We start from the raw sequence: 27,213 nt of genomic DNA on the forward strand, positions 1-27,213 counted from the left end.
TACAAGGGCACACTGTTGACTCATATCCAGCTTCTCATCCACTGTAACCCCCAGGTCCTTTTCTGCAGAACTACTACTTAACTGGTTGGTCCCCAGCCTGTAACTATGCTTGGGATTCTTCCGTCCCAAGTGCAGGACTCTACACTTGTCTTTGTTGAATCTCATGAGATTTCTAGTGGCCCAATCCTCCAGAAATCTCATGAGATTCAACTCGTGGCGGACCTGCAGGTCTTCCCTCATCCACGCCTGTAGTGTGCAGTGCAGGGCTCGCAGGGCCCCAAGGTGCTGGTCCCTGTACTCCTGCTCCGTGCTGGCGGTCCGGAGCAGGCCGCGGGTGCGGAAGCATGTCCCGGGCGGGGTGGTGCGCCCTGCACGAGCAGCTGGTGCAGCTGTAGAGAAAGAAGAGAAGTGGTCAGTTCTCCCTGGGGACGCAGAGGATGATGCCCAGCCCCCTCCCCAACTCCTCAACATGAGGGTGACCATGTCCTGCACCGTCACAGCTGCTGTGCTTGTACAGAGGCCATGGTCAGGATGTCTGGCTCTCCCCGGGACTGGGAGCTGCCCCAAGACCACACCCATGTCCCTGTGCCATGTATAGTGTGGCCGGGGCGGTGGGGGGAGGGGGAGATGTCCCCTGCCTCCGTGTAGAGGGGACATGTGAAGGGAAATCATCCTGCTGGGTCCTGCCCCAGGGTCGGGAGCATGTCACATCTCTTTGCACAAGCATGTGCCTATTGGGCAATGGCCCCTGGGTGTCACGCAGCTGGAGCCACCTGCCCAAGGGTGGCATGGCACGTGCTCGCACGTGCACAGGTGTCTGCGTGATCTGTGGAAGGCATGGCCCACGCGCGCGGTCCCTGGTCTCCCTGCCACCTCCCCCCCCGAACTACTTAATTCAAACTACTTACCTGGTACGGTCTCCCTGGACGACGCTGCTGGCGGTGACCCTTCTGGTGCGCCCAGGTCAGGGCCCTCTGGTCCCGGCTCGATGTCCCCCGGGCTGGCACGGACCGCCCTGCCCCCCAAGACTTCATAGAATCATAGAATCATAGAATAATAGGACTGGAAGGGACCTCGAGAGGTCATCGAGTCCAGCCCCCCGCCCTCAAGGCAGGATCAAGCTCCGTCTACACCATCCCTGACAAATGTCTATCCAACCTGTTCTTAAATATCTCCAGAGAGGAAGATTCCACCACCTCCCTTGGCAATTTATTCCAATATTTGACCACCCTGACAGTTAGGAATTTTTTCCTAATGTCCAATCTAAACCTCCCCTGCTGCACTTTAAGCCCATTACTCCTTGTCCTGTCCTCAGAAACCAAGAGGAACAAATTTTCGCCTTCGTCCTTGTGACACCCTTTAAATATTTGAAAACCGCTATCATGTCCCCCCTTAATCTTCTTTTTTCCAAACTAAACAAGCCCACTTCATGAAGCCTGGCTTCATAGGTCATGTTCTCTAGACCTTTAATCATTCTTGTCGCTCTTCTCTGGACCCTTTCCAATTTCTCCACATCTTTCTTGAAATGTGGTGCCCAGAACTGGACACAGTACTCCAGCTGAGGCCTAACTAGTGCAGAGTAGAGCGGCAGAATGACTTCATGAGTTTTGCTTACAACACACCTGTTGATACAACCTAGAATCATATTTGCATTTTTTGCAACAGCATCACACTGTTGACTCATATTCAACTTGTGGTCCACTATGACCCCTAGATCCCTTTCCGCCATGCTCCTTCCTAGACAGTCGCTTCCCATCTTGTATGTATGGAACTGATTGTTCCTTCCTAAGTGGAGCACTTTGCATTTCTCTTTATTAAACCTCATCCTGTTTACCTCTGACCATTTCTCTAACTTGCTAAGGTCATTTTGAATTATGTCCCTATCCTCCAAAGAAGTTGCAACCCCACCCAGTTTGGTATCATCTGCAAACTTAATAAGCGTACTCTCTATCCCAATATCTACATCATTGATGAAGATATTGAACAGTACGGGTCCCAAAACAGACCCTTGAGGAACTCCACTTGTTATCCCTTTCCAGCAGGATTTAGAACCGTTAACAACAACTCTCTGACTACGGTTATCCAGCCAATTATGCACCCACCTTATCGTGGACCTCTCTAAGTTATATTTGCCTAGTTTATCAATGAGAATATCATGCGAGACCGTATCAAATGCCTTAGTAAAGTCTAGGTATATGACATCCACCGCTTCTCCCTTATCCACAAGGCTTGTTATCCTTTCAAAGAAAGCTATCAGATTAGTTTGGCATGACTTGTTCTTCACAAACCCATGCTGGCTATTCCCTATCACTTTATTACCTTCCAAGTGTTTGCATATGATTTCCTTAATTACCTGCTCCATTATCTTCCCTGGGACAGATGTTAAACTGACCGGTCTGTAGTTTCCTGGGTTGTTCTTATTCCCCCCTTTTTATAGATGGGCACAATATTTGCCCTTTTCCATTCTTCTGGAATCTCCCCTGTCTGCCATGATTTTTCAAAGATCATAGCTAAAGGCTCAGATACCTCCTCTATCAGCTCCTTGAGTATCCTGGGATGCATTTCATCAGGACCTGGTGACTTGCTGACATCTAACTTTCCTAAGTGATTTTTAACTTGTTCTTTGTGTATCCTATCTTCTAAACCTACCCTCTCTCTGCTTGTATTCACTACGTTAGGCACACCTCCAGACTTCTCGGTGAAGACCGAAACAAAGAAGTCATTGAGCATCTCCGCCATTTCCAAGTTCCCTGTTACTGCTTCTCCCTCCTCACTAAGCGGTGGGCCTACCCTGTCCTTGGTCTTCCTCTTGCTTTTAATGTATTTATAAAAGGTCTTCTTGTTTCCTTTTATGCCTATAGCTAGTTTGATCTCATTTTGTGCCTTTGCCTTTCTAATCTTGCCCCTGCATTCCCGTGTTGCTTGCCTATATTCATCCTTTGTTAGTTGTCCTAGTTTCCATTTTTTATATGACTCCTTTTTTATTTTGAGATCGTGCAAGATCTCCTTGTTAAGCCAAGCTGGTCTTTTGCCATATTTTCTATCTTTCCTACACAGCGGAATTGTTTGCTTTTGGGCCCTTAACAACGTCCCTTTGAAATACTTCCAACTCTCCTCAGTTGTTTTCCCCTTCAGTCTTGCTTCCCATGGGACCTTACCTACAAGTTCTCTGAGCTTATCAAAATCTGCCTTCCTGAAATCCATTACCTCAATTGTGCTGGTCTCCCTTCTACCTTTCCTTAAGATCATGAACTCTATTATTTTGTGATCACTGTCCCCTATACTGTCTTCCACTTTCAAGTTCTCAACTAGTTCCTCCCTATTTGTTAAAACCAAATCCAGAACAGCTTCTCCTCTGGTAGCTTTTTCAACCTTCTGAAACAGAAAGTTGTCTCCAATGCAGTCCAGAAACTTATTGGATAGCCTGTGCCCCGCTGTGTTAGTTTCCCAACATATGTCTGGATAGTTGAAGTCCCCCATCACCACCAAATCTTGGGCTTTGGATAGTTTTGTTAATTGTTTAAAGAAGGCCTCATCCACCTCTTCCACCTGGCTAGGTGGCCTGTAGTAGACTCCTAGCATGCTATCACCCTCGTTTTTTACTCCTTTTAGGTTAACCCAGAGACTCTCTACACGGCTATCTTCTACATTCATCTCCACTTCAGTCCAAGTGTGTTCATTTTTAATATACAAGGCAACCCCTCCTCTCTTTTTTCCCTGTCTGTCCTTCCTGAGCAAGCCGTACCCTTCCATACCAACATTCCATTCATGTGTCCCATCCCACCAGGTTTCTGTAATACCAATGATATCATAGATGTATTTATTGGTTAGCAATTCCAGTTCTTCCTGCTTATTACCCATACTTCTCGCATTTGTATATAGGCATCTAAGATACTGATTTGATCTTGCCTCCCTGTTGTGCCCTGACCCTCCTTTCTCCTTCCCATTATAGGCCGTAGTCCCCCCCATTTCCAACCCATCTCCCAGTCTCCGTCGAAAAAGGCGTTCTTCCTCGTGCAATGAGGTTTACCGCCGTCGAAAGAAAAGCCGCGTTCTTTCGATTTAATTTCAAAAGAACGCGGCTGCAGTCTAGACGCAGGTGAAGTTTTTTCGAAAAAAGGTTACTTTTTTCGAAAAAAACCCCTGAGTCTGGACACAGCCTCAGTCCCAGTCAATGCTTAGAACCCAGTGTCCTTCCTGGGAGAGACGGGGAGACGCTGAACTGAGAGGGACAGAAAAAATCCAACGCCCACACCAATCCAGCCTCTGTCCTGCCCATATGACCCCCGCCCTTGTCCCAGGGCAGCTTTTGTGGAAAAGGGAAACGTCTGTCCCCAGGACAAGCCTCCAGCCACACTCCACTGCCAGGAACATGCAACTTCAGTGCCTGTGCTGGGTGGGCAGGTCTCTGAGCGGGAGGGGAAGTAGAGTCCCGGAGTTCACCCCTCCCAGGGGCAGGAAGCTCCCACACTCCAGCTAGTTCTGGGAACCTCAGATTCACTTTGAGAGGATGGCAAGAGCTCAGCTTCCTTCATGCAGCCTCTGCCCTGCCCGAGCCGGAGTCCTCGTAGCATGATAGTGACAGTGGTTACAACTGGAAAGTCAGGACTGCTGGCTTTGGCCAGCTCACCTCACCTGTGCCTCAGTTTACCTAGCTGTAGAATGGGGATAAGTCCATGTTAACATGCTGCCATTCCTAGGGCTTCTCAGGTCCTTCAACGAAAGGGGCTGTGCAGTATCATGAGAGTTTGTTGTGAGAAGTATTGATTTGTGACACCTTACCAACGGTCCCGGGAGCCTGTAGAAGATGTGTGTCTCCTGTCAGTCTTCTGTGCCTAGATCTGTGTGTCTGCTGCCACCCATCCCTGCTGGGCATCACATGGGATCGATGGAAAGCTAGAAGCTATACCCACATTTTTATTTTTGCCTAATCAACTATACTTTTTTAAGTATACACAAATGAGCAGCCAATTGTCCCTACCTCAGCCTGGAGCCCAGGAGTTCTCCTCTCCCTTGGGGCAGGTGCCTTAATTGCTGTTTACTCCTACAGCTGGGTAATTAGCACAGAAGTGCAGACAGGCCAGTCTCCAGCCTATTTTCTTTCAGATGCTGCTTCTTCCCTAGTGACTGAGCCAACGCCCCTGGGACTGCCCAGAGCTGGGTTATAACCAGTGCTCACCCCTGCCAGTTCTCGGCGCGGGACGCTGCTGCAGACGCTGGGCTGAGAGAGGTGCTGGATGCGGCTGCCTGAGGGGGGTTCCCAGGGAAGACACGTCCCTCTCAGCACTCACAGGTACCAGCTCTGGCTGATTAGTTCACGTGCTCAACAAACCTGAGCAACCTGGGCATGATGAGATAGACAGCGGGTGTCCTGCCTCATTCAGAAACCGTCCAGCGAAGGAGCAACCACACCCGCCCAGCATCTGTTCCACTGTCCGTCTTTTCTTAAAGGGAAGAAGTTTTTCTTCAGACATAAAGACATAAGACTGGGTCAGACAGAAGGTCCATCCAGCCCAGTATCCTGTCTGCCAGCAGTGGCCAATACCAGATGACCAAGAGGGAGGGAACACAACAGGTAATCCTCACAAGATCCCTCCCTTGTCATCCACCTCCAGACAAACAGAGGCTGGGGACACCATTCCTATCCATCCTGGCTAATAGTCATTGATGGGTCTAACCTCCATGAATCTATCTAGCTCTTTCTTGAACCCCGTTAGAGTCCTAGCCTTCACCGCATTTTTGTGAACAGGGGCATCTAACAAGGTGTTTCGAGAGGGAGTTTTGAAGGGGAGTTGGAAGGGGGTGTGGTACTCTTGCCATTCTTAAAAACTTTTACAATGAACTAAAACCAAAACTACTTGATTTAAATAAAAACTCTCTCAATAACCTAATTAGCTGTAGGAGAGATGCAGGCAGACGCCCAGAAGCAGAGTGGGGGCTATCCTGTTTATCGTGCTCAGTGTAATAAGTATGATTACCTGCCCTGTGGGTGGATGGCGGATGTGTGCATTCGGTGCAAGGAGCTTGTGGCCCTCAGAGACCATGTACGGGCTTGGGAGGCCAGGGTGACTGAACTGGATGAGCTAAGGGAGGCCAAGAGGTTCGCAGATGAAGTTTTTTGGGACACTGTAGAATTGCCCCACCTCCGGTCAGACAGTCCCTGTGCTGTTAAGGAGGATGAAAGGCTCAAGGAAGACAGTCAGCTGGAGCAGAGGGAAATGATCCTGTAGTTGGGACCCTCCTTCCAGAGGATGTTATGGGATCATCTCGCACTAAGGATACACCTTCAGAGGAGGGGGGGAACTCCAGTCAGGACAAGGCAGGTGTTAAAAATGGGGGATTCAATCATTAGAAACATAGATAGCTATAGTGATAGAAATGTAGCCGTGTTAGTCTGGGGTAGTTGAAGCAAAATGCAGGACAATGTAGCACTTTAAAGACTAACAAGATGGTTTATTAGATGATGAGCTTTCGTGGGCCAGACCCACTTCCTCAGATCAAATAGTGGAAGAAAGTAGTCACAACCATATATACCAAAGGACACAATTAAAAAAATGAACAAATATGAAAAGGACAAATCACATTGCTGAACAGAAAGGGCATGCGGGGGGGGGGAGGGGGAGGAAGGAAGGTAAGTGTCTGTGAATTGCTGATATTAAAGGTAGGGAGAGTGGGATGTTTGTGAGTTAATGGTATTACAGGTGATAATTGGGGAAACTGTCTTGGTAATGGGTGAGATAATTCAAATTCTTGTTAAGTCCTTGTTGGCAAGTGTCGAATTTTAACATGAATGACAGTTCAGAGGATTCCCTTTCAAGTGCAGATGTAAAAGGTCTTTGTAGCAGAATGCAGGTGGCTAAGTCATTTAGAGAGTGTCCTTTCTGGTTAAAGTGGCAAGAAACTGTTTTCTCTTTGTGATCTTGTCTGATATCTGTTTTGTGGGCATTAATCCTTTGGCGAAGTGTCTGAGATGTTTGTCCAATGTACATAGCAGACGGACACTTTCGGCACATGATAGCATAGATTATATTTCTGGATGCGCAGGAATATGTGTTCTTGATCTTATAACTCACTTGGTTAGGTCCAATAATGGTATCAGCAGAATGAATATGTGGACAAAGCTGGCAACGGGGTTTGTTGCAAGGGAAGGTACCAGGGTTGGTATTAGTGTGGTATGTCCTGTGGTGGTTGGTAAGAATCATCTTGAGGTTAGGTGGTTGTCTATAGGAGACTATGGGTCTGTCTCCCAGAGCCTCTTTGAGTATGGTATCCTGTTCCAATATAGGCTGTAGTTTATTGATAATGTGTTGGACAGGTTTAAGTTGGGGGTTGTAGGTGATGACAAGTGGTGTTCTATTGTTGGTTTTCTTGGGTCTGTCTTGAAGTAGATGGTTTCTAGGTATTGGTCTGGCTCTCCATAGTCTCCTATAGACAACCACCTAACCTCAAAATGATTCTTACCAACCACCACAGGACATACCACACTAATACCAACCCTGGTACCTTCCCTTGCAACAAACCCCGTTGCCAGCTTTGTCCACATATTCATTCTGCTGATATCATTATTGGACCTAACCAAGTGAGTTATAAGATCAAGAACACATATTCCTGCACATCCAGAAATATAATCTACGCTATCATGTGCCGAAAGTGTCCGTCTGCTATGTACATTGGACAAACATCTCAGACACTTCGCCAAAGGATCAATGCCCACAAAACAGATATCAGACAAGATCACAAAGAGAAAACAGTTTCTTGCCACTTTAACCAGAAAGGACACTCTCTAAATGACTTAGCCACCTGCATTCTGCTACAAAGACCTTTTACATCTGCACTTGAAAGGGAATCCTCTGAACTGTCATTCATGTTAAAATTCGACACTTGCCAACAAGGACTTAGCAAGAATTTGAATTATCTCACCCATTACCAAGACAGTTTCCCCAATTATCACCTGTAATACCATTAACTCACAAACATCCCACTCTCCCTACCTTTAATATCATCAATTTACAGACACTTACCTTCCTTCCTCCCCCTCCCCCCCCCCCCGCATGCCCCTTCTGTTCTGCAATGTGATTTGTCCTTTTCATATTTGTTCATTTTTTTAATTGTATCCTTTGGTATATGTGGTTGTGACTACTTTCTTCCACTATTTGATCTGAGGAAGTGGGTCTGGCCCACGAAAGCTCATCATCTAATAAACCATCTTGTTAGTCTTTAAAGTGCTACATAGTCCTGTATTTTGCTTCATAGATAGCTGTGTTTGTGATGACCGGGAGAACCGTATGGTGACTTGCCTGCCTGGTGTGAAGGTGGCAGGTCCCTCGAGACATCTGGATAGACTTACGCGTAGTGCTGAGGAGGAGCCAGTGGTCGTGGTACATGCAGGTACCAATGACATAGGGAAGGGTAGGAGAGAGGTCAAATTTAGGCTGGTAGGAAAGAGATTGAAATCCAGGACCTCTATGGTGGCGTTCTCTGAAATGTTTCCAGTTCCACACGCAGGGTAGGGTAGGCAGGCAGAGTTTCAGTATCAATGTGGATGAGACGATGGTGTAAGGAGGAGGGGTTTAGATTTACTAAGAACTGGGGACACTTTTGGGATAGAGGAAACCTACACAGGAAGGATGGGCTCCACCTAAACCAAAATGGAACCAGACTGCTGGCACTTACCATTAAAAAGGTCGTACAGCAGTTTTTAAACTAAGGGCTGGGGGAAAGCCAACAGGTGCAGACGAGCACATGGATCAGACAGAGACATCTCTTCGGGGAGGGTCTGTTAATAGAGATAATCTGTGTTCTAGTCAGGAGGAGAGGATGGAAGATGATAAACTACGGGTCAGAACTGATGAGACACAATCAAATGAATAAGAGTCTAACACATCAGAAAATGGCAGACAGATAAACAGTGACAAATTATTAAAGTGCTCATACACAAACAGTAGAAGTCTAAATAATAAGATGGGTGAACTAGAGTGCCTAGTTTTAAAGTAGGATATCGATATAATAGGCATCATGGAAACTAGGTGGAATGAGGACAATCAATGGGACACAGTCATACAGGGGTACAAAACATATCAGAAGGACAGAGCAGGTCGTGCTGGTGGGAGAGTGGCACTAAACACTAAAGAAACTATAGAATCAAATGAAGTAAAAATCTAAAATGAGCCAAAATGTTCCATAGAATCTCTATGAGTAGTAATTCCATGCTCCAATAATAAGAATATGTCAGTAGGGATCTATTATCAACCACCTGATCAGGACAGTGATAGTGACTATGAAATGCTAAGGCTGATTAGAGAGGCTATCAAAATAAAAAACGCAATAATACTGGGGGAATTCAACTATCCCCATATTGACTGAGCTACATCATCTCAGGATGGGATGTAGAGATAAAATTTCTTGAAAGCTTAAATGACTGCTTCTTGGAGCAGCTGGTTCTGGAACCCACAAGGGGAGAGGCTATTCTTGATTTAGTCCTAAGTGGAGTGCAGGATCTGGTTCAAAAGGTAAATATAACTGGACCACTTGGAAATAGTGACCATAATGTAATAAAAATTAACATCCCTGTGGTGGGAAAAACACTTCAGCAGCCCAACACGGCGGCATTTCATCTCAGAAAGGGGAACTACACAAAATGAGGAAGTTAGTTTAACAGGAATTAAAAGGTACAAAAGTAAAATACCTGCATGCTACACGGACACTTTTCAGACACCATAATAGTGGCCCAACTCAGATGTATACCCAAAACTGAAGAACACAGTAGTGCCACCAAAAAACACAGTAGTGAACCAGAAAAGTGCTACCATGGCTTAACAACCATGTAAAAGAAGCAGTGAGAGATGAAAAGATATATTTTAAAAATGGAAGTCAAATCTTTATGAGGGAAATAGAAAGGACTGTAAACTTTGTCAAATTAAGTGTAAAAATACAGTTGAAAAGCCATAAAGGAGTTTGAAGAATAGCTAGCCAGAAACTCAAAAAGTAATAGCAAAAGGTTTTTTAAGTACATCAGTAGCAGGAAGCCTGCTAAAAAAAACCAGTAGGACCCTTAGACAATTGAGATGCTACAGGAGCCCTCAAAGATGTTAAAGTAATTGCAGAGAAACTTAATTAATTCTTTGCTTCAGTCTTCACAGCTGAGGAAGTTAGGGAGATTCCCAAACTGGAGCCAATCTTTTTAGGTGACAAATCTGAGGAATAGTTCCAAATTGAGGTGTCATTGGAGGAGATTTTGGAACAAACTGATAAACTTAACAGTAACAAGTCACCGGGACCAGATGGCATTCACCCAAGGGTTCTGAAACAACTCAAATGTGAAATTGCGGAACTATTAACTTGGTGTGTGACCTATCCTTTAAATCAGTTTCCGTACCTAATGACAGGAAGATAGCTTATGTGACACCTATATTTTAAAAGGGCACTAGAGATCATCCTGACAATTACAGAATGGTAAGTCTAATGTCAGTAACAGACAAATTAATTGAAACTATAGTAAAGAATAATGTCAGACATATGGCTGAATATAATTTGTTGGGGGAAAGTCAACATGGTTTCTGCAAAGGAAAATCATGCCTTACTAATCTGCTAGAGTTCTTTGAGGGATCAACAAACATATGGACAAGGGGGATCCAGTGGATATAGTGTACTTAGATTTCCAGAAAGCCTTTGACAAGGTCCCTCACCAAAGGCTCTTAAGCAAAGTCAATTGTCATGGGATGAGAGGGAAGGCTCTTTCATGGATTGAGAACTGGTTAAAAGACAGGAAACAAAGGGTAGGAATAAATGGTCAGTTTTCCAAGTGGAGAGAGGGAACTAGTGGGATCCCCCAACAATCTGTCTTCCGACCCATCCTATTCAACATATTTATCAATGATCTAGAAAAAGAGGAAATTGTGAGGTGGCAAAATTTGCAGATGATGCCAAACTGCTCAAGATAGTTCAGAGCAAAGCAGACTGTGAAGAGCTTCAAAAAGATCTCACCAAACTAAGTGATTGGACAACAAAATGGCAAATGAAATTTAAAGTTGATCAATGTAAATTAATGCACATTGGAAAAAATTATCCCAAATGTACATAAAATATGATGGGCACTAATTTAGCTAGAACTACTCAAGAAGGAGATCTTGAAGTCATTGTGTAAAATTCTTTGGAAACACCCACTCAGTGTGCAGCGGCAGTGAAAAAAGCAATAGAACGTTACATAGTATTAAAAAAGGGATAGAGAATAAGGGAGAGAATATCTTATTACCTCTATATAAAACCATGGTACCTCCACATCTCGAACCCTACATGTAGATGTGGTTGCCTTGTCTCTAAAGAGATATTTTGGTATTGGAAAAGGTGCAGAAAAGGGCAACAAAAATTATTAGGGGTTTGGAACGAGTCCCATGTGAAGAGAGATGTAAAAGATTTGGACTTTTCAGCTTAGAAAAGGGGAGACTAAGGGGGGATAGGATAGAGGTCTATGAAATCATGAGTGGTGTGGAAAAAGTGAATAAGGAGAAGTTATTCACTTATTGCCACAATATAAGAACTAGGGGTCACCCAATGAAGTTAATAGGTAGCAGGTTTAAAACAAACAAAAGGAAGTTTTCCTACTGAGGGCTAAACATTGGGCCCTTATTTCCAAACAGAATGTTACTGGTTTTAGCTCACACCCTCTGGGCCCTGTTTGGCCTTTCTCCACAGGACTATAGAGCCTGTTATTGCTATTTAAGATAAATGAATGAAGTTCTTTAAGTCTCTCTCCCTCTCTCTCTCTCTGGCACTTTGTCCAGCTTCCTGTCATATTTGTGGTTCTCTTCCGCAACCTTCTCCATTTTTCAACATTCCTTTTCCAATGCTGCCTCCAGGACTGCAGACTCTCAGGTTCATCAATGCCATGTACAGAGGGAAAATCCTTCCCCTGTTCCAGATCCACACTCCCCAGCTATGTCTAGACTGCATCCCTTTTCCGTGAAAGGGACGCAAATTAGACATATTGCAATTGCTAATGAAGCGGGGATTTAAATCTCCCCCGCTTCATTAGCATAAAAATAGCTGCCGCTTTTTTTTCGGCGTGGAGCTCTGCCGGAAAAAAGCGCCAGTCTAGACGCGGATCTTTCGGAAAATAAAGCCTTTTCCAAAAGATTCCTTATCCCTCTTAAAATAAGGGATAAGGGATCTTTCCGAAAAGGCTTTATTTTCCAAAAGATCCACGTCTAGACTGGTGCTTTTTCCCGGAAAAGCTCCGCGCCGAAAAAAAGCGGCAGCCATTTTTATGCTAATGAAGCGGGGGAGATTTAAATCCTTGCTTCATTAGCAATTGCGATACGTCTAATTTGCATCACTTTTACGAAAAAGGGATGCAATCTAGACATAGTCCCCTAGTTTAGTATCCATGGATCACATTGGCCCTTTTGGTCATGGTATCGCATCAGGGAGCCCACAATGAGTGAGGACCCGTAACACCGATTCAGGGTCCCTGGGTTCCATAACCTGGTGCCCTGGTCGGTGGGTCTGTCCTGCCTTCCCTGTTCTGAGCAGGTAACTTTGCATTTCTCTTTATTCAGCCCTTCTGTTTGCCTGGTTCCCACTCACCAAATGCTCCAGATCAATCCATGCCTGTCCTGGACTCCTCATTGTCACCCCTCTGCCGGCCTTTGGGTCATGCACAAGCTTTATCTGCAGCGAGTTTCATATTACATTCTATTTCTCACCCATTACAAAGATAGCTTCCCCAATTATCACCCCTATGTCACTACCTCACAGAAACTTACCTTCCCCCTCACCCCCAATCTGTTCTAAATTTGATTTGTCAATTTCACATGCGTTCGCTTTTTTTTTTGATTGTATCACTTTGGTATCTATGGTTGTGCCAATTTTCTTCCCCATACTGATCTGAGGAAGTGGGTCTGGCTCACAAAAGCTCATCACCTAATAAACCATCTTGTTAGTCTTTAAAGTGCTACATAGTTCTGTCTTTTTTTTCAGCTCCACCAGACTAACATGGCTGCATCTCTATCACTATTTACATCCGGATCCTTGATGAAAACAGTGACTAGCATCAGGCCCAGAACTGAGCCCTGCCGATCCCCCCTGGAAACAACCCCGTTCGCTGGCAATTGCCCATTGACAATGGATTTCGGAGATCTGTCCATCAGTCAGAGTTTAGTCCATGTTACAGCTCTTGAGTGTTGTATGTTGTGTCTCATATTAACATTGCGTCTCCTTCCAGGCATTTGTACTGCAACCATAACGCAGACTCTGGGCTCAAAGAAATCGGGGAACATGCAGGAGACACCGATCTTCCTCAGAATCGGACATCTTGTCCCGTACCCCATGTCAATGTCCAACACAACTGACTTCACCAACCCCACCATCTTCATCCTGCTGGGCATTCCTGGCGCGGAGACGGCCCATGTCTGGATCTCCATCCCCTTCTGTGCCATGTATGCCATGGCCCTCCTGGGGAACTTCACCATCCTCTTCATTGTGAAGACAGAGCCGAGCCTCCATGAGCCCATGTACTATTTCCTCTGCATGCTGGCCATCACTGACCTAGTCCTGTCCACGTCCATCCTGCCCAAAATGTTGAGCATCTTCTGGTTCAATTCCAGAGAGATCAATTTCAGTGCTTGCTTCACCCAGATGTACTTTGTGCTCTGCTTCTCAGAGATGGAGTCCGGGATCTTCGTGGCCATGGCTTTGGATCGTTACGTGGCCATCTGCCATCCCCTGCGACATTCCACCATCCTGACAAGCCCCATTGTGCTCAAGATTGCTCTGGCCGTGGTGCTGCGCAATGCCATTCTCACTCTGCCCTTCCCATGCCTGGCGAGTCAATGGCCCTATTGCCGAACCAACATAATTCCTGAGACGTTCTGCTCCAACGCAGGTCTGGTGAACCTGGCCTGTGCTGACACCCGTGTCAATAGTTACTACGGCCTGTTTTTGCTTTTCGGTGTAAATGGTCTGGATGCGATTTTCATTGCTTTGACCTACACCCAGATCCTCAGGGCCATCTTCAAACTCCCTACGAAGGACGCCCGGCTCAAGACTTTTGGGACTTGTAGCTCCCACCTCTGTGCCATCTCAGCCTTTTACATCCCAGGTCTCTTCTCCTCCCTTGTGCTCCGTTTTGCACAAAACGTACCTTTGCATTTCCACGTTCTCATTGCCAATGTGTGCCTGTCATTGACCCACATGCTACACCCCATCATCTATGGGGTGAGGACCAAACAGATCCGGGAACGATTCTTCCAGCTTATCAGTCATAAAGTCGCCTAAAGTTGTCTCCAATGGTACCTGAAGAAGGAGGAGTGGGCCTCTCTACTAAAGGGAACATACAGAGGAATTCGGCCTCCAGGCCTTCAATACCACAAAATGTGGTTGAGCTCTCTGCAGAGGTAGCTGGTGACATGGTGCTTGGCCCTCTCACCATCTACACAGAGGAAAAATATTGCTTATATTTTCTTTTTCAGGGCAGTTTATATTACCCAGAGCTCTGTCCTTTTATTTTGTCTCTGCTGAGGCCTGATTGGCTACTTCTAGTTCCCACCGAAGGGGGTGGTTCACTGGTCAGTTCGTGGCTCTGATGCTCATAACGCGGAGGATCTGCTGAGACCATTGCTGAGTGGTTCCCAACGTGCTGGTTGTTGTGTGGCTGTCGCTGCACATGCAGGGGATGTGTTTAGAGACCTATTCACACTGGCTCGAGGGGCTCTTCCTTGTGTGGTAAGAGCTCGTGTTGAGCAGAGACCCTCTGAGCTGTGTGACTGGGCAAGCGCCTTGCAAGTGCCGGGCACAGCATTAGCAGAGCCGTGTGCATCTGGCAACTTGAGGGTAGGTGCCTTTCCCTCACTACCTTTGAACCTCTGGCCAGATGCTTCTGGACCCCTGCTGCTGGCTGTGCGGGGAGGGTGATATTTAGGTGTCCTCTCCTCTCCTCATCCCCCATCCATGCACCCCAGTTCTACAGAGGGGAGGGGCAGGGCTCAGGAGCAGGATGGGGATGCCGGTCGCTGCTGGGATCTGAACGAGGCTTCAGACTGGGTGTACCTGGGCCTGAAGGGACAGTGCACGGTCCTCAGCCACTCCCCATGCAGCCAGCATACCCATACTCAGTGTCAGTGTCACACACATGGATTCTGCATGTGTGTGTCTGTGTGTGTGTGACACACAGACACACACAGTGCCAGTCGTACATGGACACACACTCTGTCTCTGTCATACTCAGCTCCCAACACACGCTAGTGTGTTATAGGTGTTGTTCTCACTTCTCCATGCTTCCTGCAATGCCCAGAAATGCTCCCTAATTGCCTTCTTGAGGGCAATTGTTGTAGCTTTTTAGCTGCTCTGAATATACAAAATTTTCATTTTTCTCTCATTTCAAATGTACTTCTTTCTGTAATGAGTTATAAGATTTCTATCGTAACCTGGCGGGTGCAATAATCCCTGTGGTTACTTAGGTATATGTATATTTTACTGCTAGTGCACATCTATGCATTATCTCTATATTTGTGCACACCACAAAATTCATTCTGCACATGGACGGAAAAATAGAAGGAACTGTTGATTTTGTAGGCTATGTAGTTATTTAAAGTGAATTGTATTAGGCCAGAATCAAAGAACTAGATGGGACCCCGAGATGTCATCAAGTCCAGTCCCCTGCACTCATGGCAGGACCGAGCACCATTTAGATGTGTTATACCAGCATGCCTTCACCTCTGGTAGCAACGGGTTTCAGCTTCACAGAGTGAGCAGCATCTCTGCTGCTTGTTTCAAATACAGCCTCAAGGAAGTTCTAGTGTTCTATGAAGACATGCAGATGAAAGTAGCTTCCACACCTGGTTTTCTCAGGACAAGGTCTCATGTATTTTGGGTTTTATTAAAGTTATGATTTCCCAAGGGCTTAGAAATTCCATACACACCTCTGTGCCAGTTACAAATACAGTCACACTCCCGCCATTTAATAGTGCGATACGTCTTTCCTGGCTTGAGCCCTAGTAGAGGCATGGTTCCTGCTGGAGTCTTGCAGAGGGAGCTTTATTTTCCTGTTCTGGGCACCCCCTTCTTCTACTCTGATTCTGTCTGCACCTACACACTGTGCCTATCTACAACAGTGTCTGCCCCTCTTCTGTTATTGGTCTGTGCTCCCTGGAAACTCACAAAACGAGAACTTTCTCTCGGCTGGGTAAATTGCCTTTATACTCATGACCAGTGATGCGCACGCAGCCTGTGTCCTTTAATGAAGACACGTGTCTGAGACTGATGCGCTTGTATGATACCTTTATGATCTAATATTGACCTTCATGGTAATTTTCAGCAATATTATCATTTAGCTCCACTTTTCCCATAATCGTAGGGTATTGGGTTACTTTTCAGTCATGTATGTCATCGTTTCTTGTCTCCAAGGCCTACAGTAGCTAAACCAACGTCTTGCAGACTCAATCCTGAGTTTCTTGAGATACAACTTCTGTCACTCATGTCTAGTGCTTGGTTCCTCGAAATACTAATCTGTCCTACGCTACCCTAGCCCCACAATGTAAACCTTAATAACGTGCAGTGAGACTATAGAATATAACATAATGATTAGTCATCCCATCACACAATAAATTAGTAAAGAACTAACAGGCTTAGTGGATCACATTCTCCACAACCCCCTGGACTACACTTTGGATAGGCCACCTCCTACCTACACACAGGCCCCTTGTTAGGCTGCAGCAGCACCCATGAGTGCCCCAGGAAAGAGAGAGCCCAGCTGTGGCAGGGATGGAGGTGGAGAAGATCCGGAGAGTGATGGGAGAGGAGTACAGAAGCCAGGGGCAAACTGTGACATAGGAAAGTCCCATGACCTCATGGGATTTGGTTCTTGGCAGGCAGACATGAGGGATGTCAATGCATAGGCAACTACACAATTAACCAATAAACATGGGCTTATCTGTTAATACTGTCCACTACATGCAATAAGTAACAGTTAATTCGAGGGAAGGGTTTTGGATCAGACTACCGCGTCTACACGTGGCAAGTTAAATCGGGCAACCGGCAACTGACATTTTAAAATGGTGACTGGCCATGAATATGCTAATCAAGCCCGAGATATTTAAATCCCGTGCTTCATTAGCATCTTTGGTATGCTTCATTTGCCTCCCTAGTCCAAACTAGGGGGCAAGGGTAGACAAACCCATAGACAGACAGACATCCTGTACCTTCCAGGGCACACGAATCAAATCATCACCTTAACAAGTGATTTTTATTACAAAACTGAAGATATATTGATAGCGCAGACTTGGTTGCTAGATGTTACAGAGCAACTAAGGAAAACAAATTATAACAGAGAGAAAATCTCTGGGCTCAGTGCTTAGATGGTAAATGGAGAGGAGAGACATAGATCCACATTGAGAAGTTTGAACCAAACCACAAAATAAAGAAAAATACCCTCATCACGACTAGATTCACTTTCTTCCCTTTTATTAACTCACGATCGTCTCTTTGTTCAGTCCCCTTCCATGCCCCGAATTCCTTGGAGATATGGCAGTCCCGCTTGGGCATACATCATTCTGTGACTCTCAACTCCTGGTTTCTTTCTCCCACATAAAGAAAGCAGGCAAGGAATCTATAGCCAATTCAGATTTCAACCCTCTGTCTTGATTAGCTCTCCCAATGACCAGCACCCTTGCTACCTGAGTTTAACCCCTTAGTCACCAGCTGCTGGTCAGCACTCTTCGGATACGTCTAGACTACATGGCTCCGTCGAGGGAGCCAAGTAGATTTATTTGTTCGGCAAAGGGAAAGGAAGCCGCGATTTAAAAAATCGTGGCTTCATTTTAATTTAAATGGCTGCTCCGCTGAGCCAACAAACAGCTGATCAGCTGTTTGTTGGCTCAGCGCGCTAGTCTGGATACTCCCCTGTCGACATGAAAGCCCTTTATCGACCTCCCCGGTAAACCTCATCCTACGAGGCATAACGGGGAGGTCAATAAAGGGCTTTCAGGTCGGCGTGGGAGCGTCCTGACTAGCGCACTGAGCCCACAAACAGCTGATCAGCTGTTTGTCAGCTCAGCGCGGCAGCCATTTAAATTTAAATGAAGCTGCTATTATTTAAATCACGGCTTCATTTGCCTCTGCAGATAAGCCTAATCTACATGGCTTCATCTACTTTGATGAGTCAATCCACCTGAGTGGTCCTGGCCATTGGAGGCCAAGAAGAACAAATTTTCTCCCTCCTTGTAACACCCTTTAGATACTTGAAAACCACTCTCATGTCCCCTCTCAGTCTTCCCTTTTCCAAACTAAACAAGCCCAATTCTTTCAGTCTTCCCTCTTACATCATGTTTTCTAAACCTTTAATCATTTTTTTCAGCTCTTCTCCAATTTTCCCACATCTTTATTGAAATGTGGTGCCCAAAACTGGACACAATACTCCAATTGAGGCCTAATCGGTGCAGAGTAGAGCAGAATGACTTCTTGTGTCTTGCTCACAACATTCCTGTTAATGCATCCCAGAATCATGTTTGCTTTTCTTGCAACTGCATCACACTGTTGACTCCAATTTAGCTTGTGGTCCACTATGACCCCTAGATCCCTTTCCGCAGGACTCCTTCCTAGACAGTCACTTCCCATTCTGAATGTATGACACTGATTGTTCCTTCCTAAGTGGAGCACTTTGCATTTGTCCTTATTAAACTTCATCCTATTTACCTCAGACCATTTATCCAGTTTTTCCAGATCATTCTGAATTTTCACCCTATCCTGCAAAGCAGTTGCAACCCCTCCCAGCTTGGTATCAACTGCAAATTTAATAAGCGTACTCTCTATGCCATCATCTAAATCTCTGAAGATATTGAAAAGATCCGGTCCCACAACAGACCCCTGCGGAACCCCACTTGTTATGCCCTTCCAGCATGACTGCGAACCATTAATAACTACTCTCTGAAAACGGTTATCCAGCCAATTATGCACACACCTTATAGCAGCCCCATTTAGGTTGTATTTGCCCAGTTTATTGATAAGGAGGTCACGTGAGACCGAATCAAATGCTTTAGAAAAGTCTAGGTATACCACGTGCACCACTTCTCCCTTATCCACAAGACTTGTTATCCTATCAAAGAAAGCTATCCGATTGGTTTGGCATGATTTATTTTTTACAAATCCATGCTGGCTGTTACCTGGCACAGAAGTTAAACTGACCGGTCTGTAATTTCCTGGGTTGTTCTTATTTCCCTTTTTATAGATGGGCACTAGATTGGCCTTTTTTCAGTCTTCTGGAATCTCTCCTGTCTTCCATGATTTTTCAAAGATGACAGCTAAAGGCTCAGATACCTCATCTATTAGCTCCTTGAGTATTCTAGGATGCATTTCATCAGGCCCTGGTGAGTTGAAGACATCTAACTTTTCTAAGTAATTTTTAATATGTTCTCTTTTTTATTTTTAATTCTGATTCTATCACTTTTCCACTACCACTATGTTAGGCATCCTGTCACCATCAATCTTCTTGGTGAGAACAAAAACAAATGCTCTGCCATTTCCAAGTTTCCTGTTACTGTTTCTCCTTCTTCACTGAGGCTATGTCTACACTATAATGTTCTATTGGGAAATGGTATGCAAATTGCACTTCACAATTTGCGTACATTTTTCCGATAGTGTTTTTGGAAGATGCTTTTTCAAAATTTGGCCCAGCTACACTGGGCCAAATTATGGAAAAGCCTCCTCTCCCAAAAGAACCCTTCTTCCTTCTGGGAGGAGAAAGATAGGGCTTCCGAAAGAGCGGGTCTGCTTCCGTGTAATAGTCAAGACTCCTGGCTGCTGTCTGTCATTCTGCCAGCCAATCTCTGTCTGTCCTTGGCCAATTCATGTCTCCCTGTACCTCAGTTTACCTATCTGTGGAATGGGGCCACGTGCTCCTGGGCATACTGTCATTCCTAGACCTTCTCAAGATCCTTCTGTAAACGGGCTACCCAGTATCACCACAGTTACTGATGAACATTATTGATTTGTGATGTCTTAACGACCGCTCTGTGTGCCTGCTGAACGTGTTGTGTCTCTTGTCAGTCTTCTGTGTGCAGATCCGTGTGCCTGCTGCCCACCCATCCCTCCTGGGCACTATCCCTCTTTTTTCCCCCCAATCAACTCAAATTATTAAATACACACAAGCACACAGAGCAGCCAGTTCTTTGCTGCCTCGGCAGCTGGGTAATTAGCCCAGAAGCCCAGACAGGCTGGTCTGCAGCCTCTTTGCATCCAGATGCTCACTTGTCCCCTGGAGAGTGAGGGAAACCCATTGGGACTGCCCAGAGCTGTATTATAGATGGTGCCCAGCCCTGTGCCGACTCTTGGCGTGGGATGCTGCTGCAGACGCTGGGCTGAGAGAGGTGTGGGATGTCGCTGCCTGAGGGGGGTTCCAGGGAAGACACGTCCCTCTCTGCACTCACAGGTACCATCAACTCTTTTTTTTAATAAACTTTCCGATACATTTTCATACTTTGTACTGATGTTGAACATGCTCCTGCCTTTGTTTTGCTTCCTTGGTTCGTTGGTTTGGCTTTGCTTCTGACTCACTGCATACATCTGCTTCTGAATGTGACCTGTGGTTGATCAGATGGTTGTAGCTGTGGAGTTCATATATTTCAGGTTCTACTGTGGATGCTATTTAATGTCCTTGAGTGCTAATGGATTAGAAAGTATGTCAACATCGTAGATGATATCTGTAACTCATCCTGAATCTTTCCTTGATACACTTCATAATATCTAACAGCAAAAGACATACTTGGCCATTGTAGAACTCATATCAAATTAAGGCTAAATAAGGGGGCTTTAGATATAAAAATTACTTTTCTCAAGGCTAGGTAATTCTTTTGTTATTTCCAGTACAACTCATCTGATGAACATTCACTTTTTTTTTGTTAGTCTCTAGGGATACAGCAAGACTACCCAGTTTATCCAGAACACTGGAAAAACTGTTCCACGTCCAGGGAACATGTTTGCTCTTCTGTTTTTTTTGGGGGGGGGTGTTTCGGGAGAGAAAACGTGCTCTTTTGGAAGCCCCTGCATGCCTCATTCCACGAGGAATAAGGGGGCTTCTGAAAGAGGAGTTTTTCCGACATTTGGCCCAGTTTAGATGGGCCAAATGTTGGAAAAGCCTTTTCCGACAAAAGAATCAGCAAAGCTAAGAAAAAGGTGGAGCGCGTTTTGCGTAGCTTTTTCCGACAAAAACTTGTAATCTAGACCTAGACTAAGGTACCGCAGGACTACTCATTGCTTTTAAATGTACAGACTAACAGGTTTGCCCCTCTGACGCTTGATACGATCTAATTTTTCATCCTTAGTGCTGACAAGCCTGGACGTTTCCCTGATGTCTTTAATGTCAATGATCAATTTTCATAACTTCTAATTAGTATTATTTTTTTCTAATTGGCGTCTATTTTCCCTTTCCCCCCATTTCTCTCATATTGGTTTTTCCCTCTAAATTGCTGCATTCACTTTGCAACTTAACCAGAGTTTTCTCAAAGTTGTCCCCTCTCTTCAGTGTGGAATATTATGTTTTTAACTATCTAATAAAAAGACTCCCAGTTTTCACTCCCATTTTAGTGAGTATAATTTTCCTCCCAAGCAGTTTTGCTGATAATTTGCATCTCTGTTTTAAAGGAGTAAGTATCTATAGACATTACTAGCTGGGGACTGTTCTCTCTCTTGGAATAAAATCAATTCCATGCGTATTCGGCTTTTCTCCACGCTATACCCCCTTCCTTGTCTCTTCTCTCAATCAAGCAGACTTTTCAGTCTGTCCTCTTATGGTGGCATCCTCCATTCAGAGAGTCACAGAAATTAACTTGCTCTCTGCAAAGTGCTTTAGGGTATGTCTACACTACACAGTCCCCAGCTAGTAATGTCTAGTTTGAAGTAGGGTGGCTAATGTAGGCATTTAAACTTGCAAATGAAGCCCGGGATTTAAATATCAGGAAGCGGTGTGTTCAACCGCAGCTGTCTCTCTCCTCGGGGAGGTCAGCCCTACCCAGCACTCCTTCAAGGCTGCGGGACGGGATGGGCTCCCAAAGGCACCAGATCCCCTCCCCCGGCTGAGGTGTCCCTCACCTCCCCCCTTCGGCAGCCCGGCAGCCGGCTCCCCTGCATCTACAACCTGCCCGAGCCGGGTTTCCACTGAGCCTCCAGGTTCTGCTTCCAGGAGGCTAATGGCAGAGCCACCCCCCTGCTAGGAGTCCAGATTCACCCCCGCCCCCTTGAAGCGTGACTGACAGGCGGGCATCTTTACTGATACACGTCCAGCATCTGGCTCCCGTCCCCGCCCCCCACCCCCATCAAAGATGGAAGAACCTCATTCCCCCCTCCCCCAGCCATATGCCCCCGGTCCAGCTGCAGCCACCCAGCTCCCAACCCTGACAGCCCCTCTCTGGGGAAACCACTGACACGGGGCAATAGCTCAGGGACAGGGCCGGCTTCCTCCGCTCCTCCCCTGCCTGCAAACTGTCCAGCGCAGCTGGAGGAGCATCAGAGATTCTCTCTTGACCCCTCTCCAGCCCCTGCGGAATTTCCTTCCCCCTTTCGGATCTCAGCACAAGGCCCCTTCCTGCTCCTGCCCGTCCCAGGGACGGACTCAGCCACACCAAAAAGCCGTTCCCCAATATCAATGGCACCGACTTCTCAGATCCAGCAGCAACCGTTAACTCAGCCTGTTGGCCCCCCGTCTGTACCTGTACCCTGGCCAAAGGGGCAAGGATCTTATGGCTTCAACCAAATCTAACTCAGCTGAGTTCCCAAGGAGGAAATATCGTCCCTTAAGCAAATCCCTCCAGACTATGGAAATTCCTGCACCCGTGTCCCTCCAGGCAGGGATGTCCTGCCCAGTCAGCCTGACAGGCTCCAGGTGCTCACAGCCCGGCTTGGAATCAGCCAGCTTCACAAACCCCGTGCGGCCAGTTCGTGCTGCCTCTCTACTTCCCTCTTCTCTGTTTCAAGTTCGTTTAACTCCAACCTTCTTTGATGAGCTCTCTCATGAGCGGCTTGATCCCAGGCACCTTGGGCTTCTCTCTCGAGTCATTTCATCTCCATTTGTCTCTTGTGTTCTGCCTCCTTCTCTGCTCCTTGGATTCTGTGCAGCTCTGGTTTCTTCTGAACCTCACTCTCATTTTCCTGACTCTGTTTCCCTTCCCTACAATAAGCAAACTTAAAATAACAAACCAGCAACCCCTCTGTCTACCTTTCAAAAACCACACTCAGAACCCACTTAAAATCACTACTAGCCCCCAGAGCAACCAGCCGTGTGCATTGACCCTGCTCGCTGCACCAATGGGATGAGGTGAGGTCACAGAGGAGTGACTTGTGCACGGGAAGTTACCTGGCCAGTTGGGGTGGACACATATTAATCTGTGATTTCCCCAGACTTAAAGGACAAAAGAGATTGTTTAACAGTTGGTCATCAAGACACTGAAGGGCATATCCTGGCTGGATGTCCACGTTCCCTTTTCAAAGTCTGTTTCATGTTGTTTATCCTCTTAAATGCTGCCTTCCCATTGCCACGATACAAGGCTTTGGTCTAAAGTTGTTCCCTTTCTTCAGTGGGGGACCTTGGCTGTTTAGCTTCCATTGGGTATCTGACCATGGTCTTTCTTTTGACCACTGCTGGGCAGGAGTAGGAGAATGAGCTGCTATCCATGACAGCCGGGGCTTTTCTGAGAGGTCTGCTCTAGCTGGGATGTTGCTGCCGGAATGTGTAGTGGCAAAGATTTAGGGTTGTTTTCCCCCACTCTCAGATTTTGAGTGCCCAGGGGATTGGGGAACTCCCTACAAAAGGGACTCTCCAGCCGGGGGTTCATTGTATTAAACATCAAAGTGGGAGAACCAGAGTTAACGTTCGTGTTTCCTGCTAGTGCCCATTAAGCTTTCCCACAACTCGAGATGTAGGAATTATTGGCACCTGCCTTGAAATACGGAATTGGACCTGATAGGGTCAGTGGTTCAAATTCATTTACCTCGTTTTTGACAATGTCATTACAGAGAATGTGAAGAGTCTCCAGTTTGCTTCGCCCCTGGGAACAGACGTTGGTGGCGGATGTTCTGTCTGATACCAACACTGCACCTATATGCAGGCATTTCTACTGTGATCCTCACCCTAGACCCTGGGCACACACTGGAAGTAAGAGGAACATACCCTGCATGCAGGAGATACCATTCTGCCTCAGAGTTGTGCAGCTTTTCCTCTACTGCATGTTAGATTCTAATACAACCGACTTCACCAACCCCTCCACCTTTATCCTTCAAGGCATACCTGGCCTGGAGGCAGCCCATGGCTTGATCTCCATCCACTTCTGTGCCATGTACGTCATAGCCCTCTTGGGAAACTTCACCATCCTGTTTGTTGTAAAGAAAGAACCAAGCCTCCATGAGCCCATGTACTATTTCCTCTGCATGCTGGCCATCAATGACCTGTTGCTGTCCACCTCCATCCAGCCCAAAATGCTGAGCATCTTCTGGTTCAATTCCACGGAGATCGATTTCAATGCCTGCCTCACCCAGATGTATTTTGTGCTCTGCTTCTCAGTGATAGAGTCAGGGATCTTCGTGGCCATGGCGTTGGATCGCTACGTGGCCATCTGCCACCCCCTGAGACATTCCACCATCCTGACAAACCCCATTGTGGTCACGATCGCCTTAGCCGTGGTACTGCGTTCTAGCATTCTCACACTGCCCTTTCCTTGCTTGGCAAGCCGATACCCATATTGCAGAACCAACATCGTCCCTGAGTCATTCTGTGCGCACATCACAGTGGTGAGCCTGGCCTGTAGTGACACCCCTGTCAGTAGTTACTACGGCCTCTTTATGGTGTTCTGTATTTATGGTCTGGATGTGATTTTTATCACTATTTCATATACCCAGATCCTTAGGGCCATCTTCAGACTCCCTACAAAAGAGGCCCGGCTCAAGGTTTTTGGGACTTGCAGCTCCCACCTCTGTTCTATCTTGACCTTTTACATGCCAGGTCTCTTTTCCTCTCTCGTGCTCCGTTTTGCACAGAACATGCCTCTACATGTCCACATTCTCGTTACTAACACATGCTTCTTAATGCCCTCCATGTTAAACTCCATCATCTACGGGGTGGGGACCAAACAGATCCAGAAAAGGCTCTTCCGGCTCTTCACTCATAAAGGCACCTAAAGTTTTATCTTGGAGTTCTGGGGAAGGGTGGGCATGAAAGAAATGGAGCCTCCAAATTCAAATGAACAGAGAGAGGAAGTGTTGGCTCAGACCATCAAAAATGGGCATCTGATGGAGCTCTTGGCAGAGATAGCTGGAGCTATGGTGCCGGGCTCCCTCCATTTCTGACCCTACCGTGCTGTATCAGCATGAACAACTGGGGAATCAGTCTGAGTACAACCCTTTAACTGAGAAACCTGCCACCTTTCCAACTGCTGGCAGCCGGACTGCAAGGTCCCACTGCCTTCCCTGCCTTTTCCCAGAAGGCCCTGACCCTGTGATTGCTATGAATGGAATGGCCACCAGGGCACCAATGCTTTTTCCTCTTTCCTCGTCTTCTGAAAGAACTTCTGTTTCCCATCCACACACGACTTTTTGCGAAGGAGTTCTTTCTCAAAAAGGCTTCTTCCTTGTAGAATGAGGATTACCAATGCTGGTAAAACCCCTCTGTTTTTTTCATTTTCTTGCAGAAGAACACAACTGCAGTGTGGACGTTCCTCAAGTTTTGTCGGAAAAACAGCCATTTTTTCCAACAAAACTCTGTAGTGTAGACATGCCCTCCGTGTGCAACTCTTTAACTGAGAAACCTGCCACCTTTCCAACTGACAGCAACTGAACTGCAAGGTCCCACTGCCTTCCCTCCCATTTCCCAGAAGGGATCACACAGTCCAATGATACCTAGACTCCTTGTCCAATCCGTCCATCATTCGCCTGCCCTTCTGTTGGCTTGTGATGTGGCCTCATAGATTCTTGCTGCAACCACTGTTCTACATTTTCTATAGGCCTTGTACCAGGGCAGTGCTGTCAAGGGAGATGTTGCTGGGAAAGTTGTGCTTGGGTGGTTCTGATTCTGCAATTGAGTGCATGGCTCAGCCTTGCATGTGAAAATAGGAACATTCGCTGTGTGTCGGTGTCTCAAACGTTAGCTCCTGCAGTAACCCCCAGAGAGTATGGTACCTAGTCAATGTGTCTGGGAAAGGCCACTCAGGTTAATTGGTTCATCAAGAAACATTCAATGGCCAATGGAGCACGGAAGGTGCCAACTACACTAAATGGACTTTTCTGCAAATCTTCAGTCGGGATTGCAGGCTGTAGCATTCACCTTCAAAGGAAATAGGTCAGGATTGGAGAGGTGAACTATCCATGTCACAACTTGTCCCTGGCTTCTCTCCTCTCCTCTCCCCATCACTCATTACGTCTTCTCCACCACTACCCTTGCCGGAGTTGGGCTCCCTCTCTTCTGGAACATGTGTGGGATCTACTGCAGCCAAACTAGGATCCTGCCTGCAAGCAGATTGTGGCCCTGGCTGAGCGAGGCAGTTGAGGGGTTAATGACCTGATGCCCTCGTGGGGTCAAACAGAGCCATATCCAGCATGAATTTCTAGTTCAAAACTGGATATATGGAAAGCCCACATAGCAAGCTTAATCCCAGGCTGCAGGCTGTGCACCAAAGCTATCGAGGATAAAGAGAACTTACCCAGCCCACACTGTTATGCACTTGGATACAATGTAGGTGTAGACAGAATCACAGTCTGAGGTGTCCAGATTGGGAAAATCCAGCTCCTTCTTAGCGCTCCACCCGAAGCCCTCCCTCACCTGATGATGAAGCCAGGGGAGACCCATCAGACCCTATCACTGTCATGTAGCTCTGTTTGTAACTGGCGCAGGGTGTGTATGGAATTTCAACATGCTTAGCCCATCATAACTGCAATTGTAACTTTAATAAAACCTGAAATACTGTCAACCGCGTCCTGAGAGAACAACGTGCTGTCGCTGGCCTTGCTCTGCCCGTGTTTCTAGAGACTGTACATTTGGAGCAAGTAGCAGAGGTGTCCCTCACTCTGCTAAGCTTGAAACTGTAGCCACAACTGCTGGACCCATCTGGGTGTAACATGGCATCTAGACAGTGCTTGGCCCTGCCATGACGACAGGGGATGGGACTTGGTGACATCTCGAGCTCCCTTCCAGTGCTATGATGAAATGAAATAAAAGCTACAAAATCAAGTTGTGCACAATGAATG

At 46.4% G+C, this 27,213-nt stretch overlaps 1 protein-coding gene across 1 annotated transcript in view; it reads left to right on the forward strand.

The window, feature by feature from the left end:
- LOC149526134 (olfactory receptor 52R1-like) overlaps positions 1-25,152 on the forward strand; it is a 29,383-nt gene extending 4,231 nt beyond the window's left edge. The window contains exons 2-3 of the mRNA XM_089774998.1: positions 13,220-13,433; positions 24,705-25,152. Coding sequence (XP_089631124.1) covers positions 13,220-13,433; positions 24,705-25,152 — 662 coding nt within the window. The remainder of the gene's footprint in view (positions 1-13,219; positions 13,434-24,704) is intronic.
- Positions 25,153-27,213: the final 2,061 nt, after the last annotated feature.

This window comes from Pelodiscus sinensis, chromosome 1, assembly GCF_052426305.1.
Source record: "Pelodiscus sinensis isolate ZL-2025 chromosome 1, ASM5242630v1, whole genome shotgun sequence".
Taxonomy (NCBI): Eukaryota; Metazoa; Chordata; order Testudines; family Trionychidae; genus Pelodiscus; species Pelodiscus sinensis.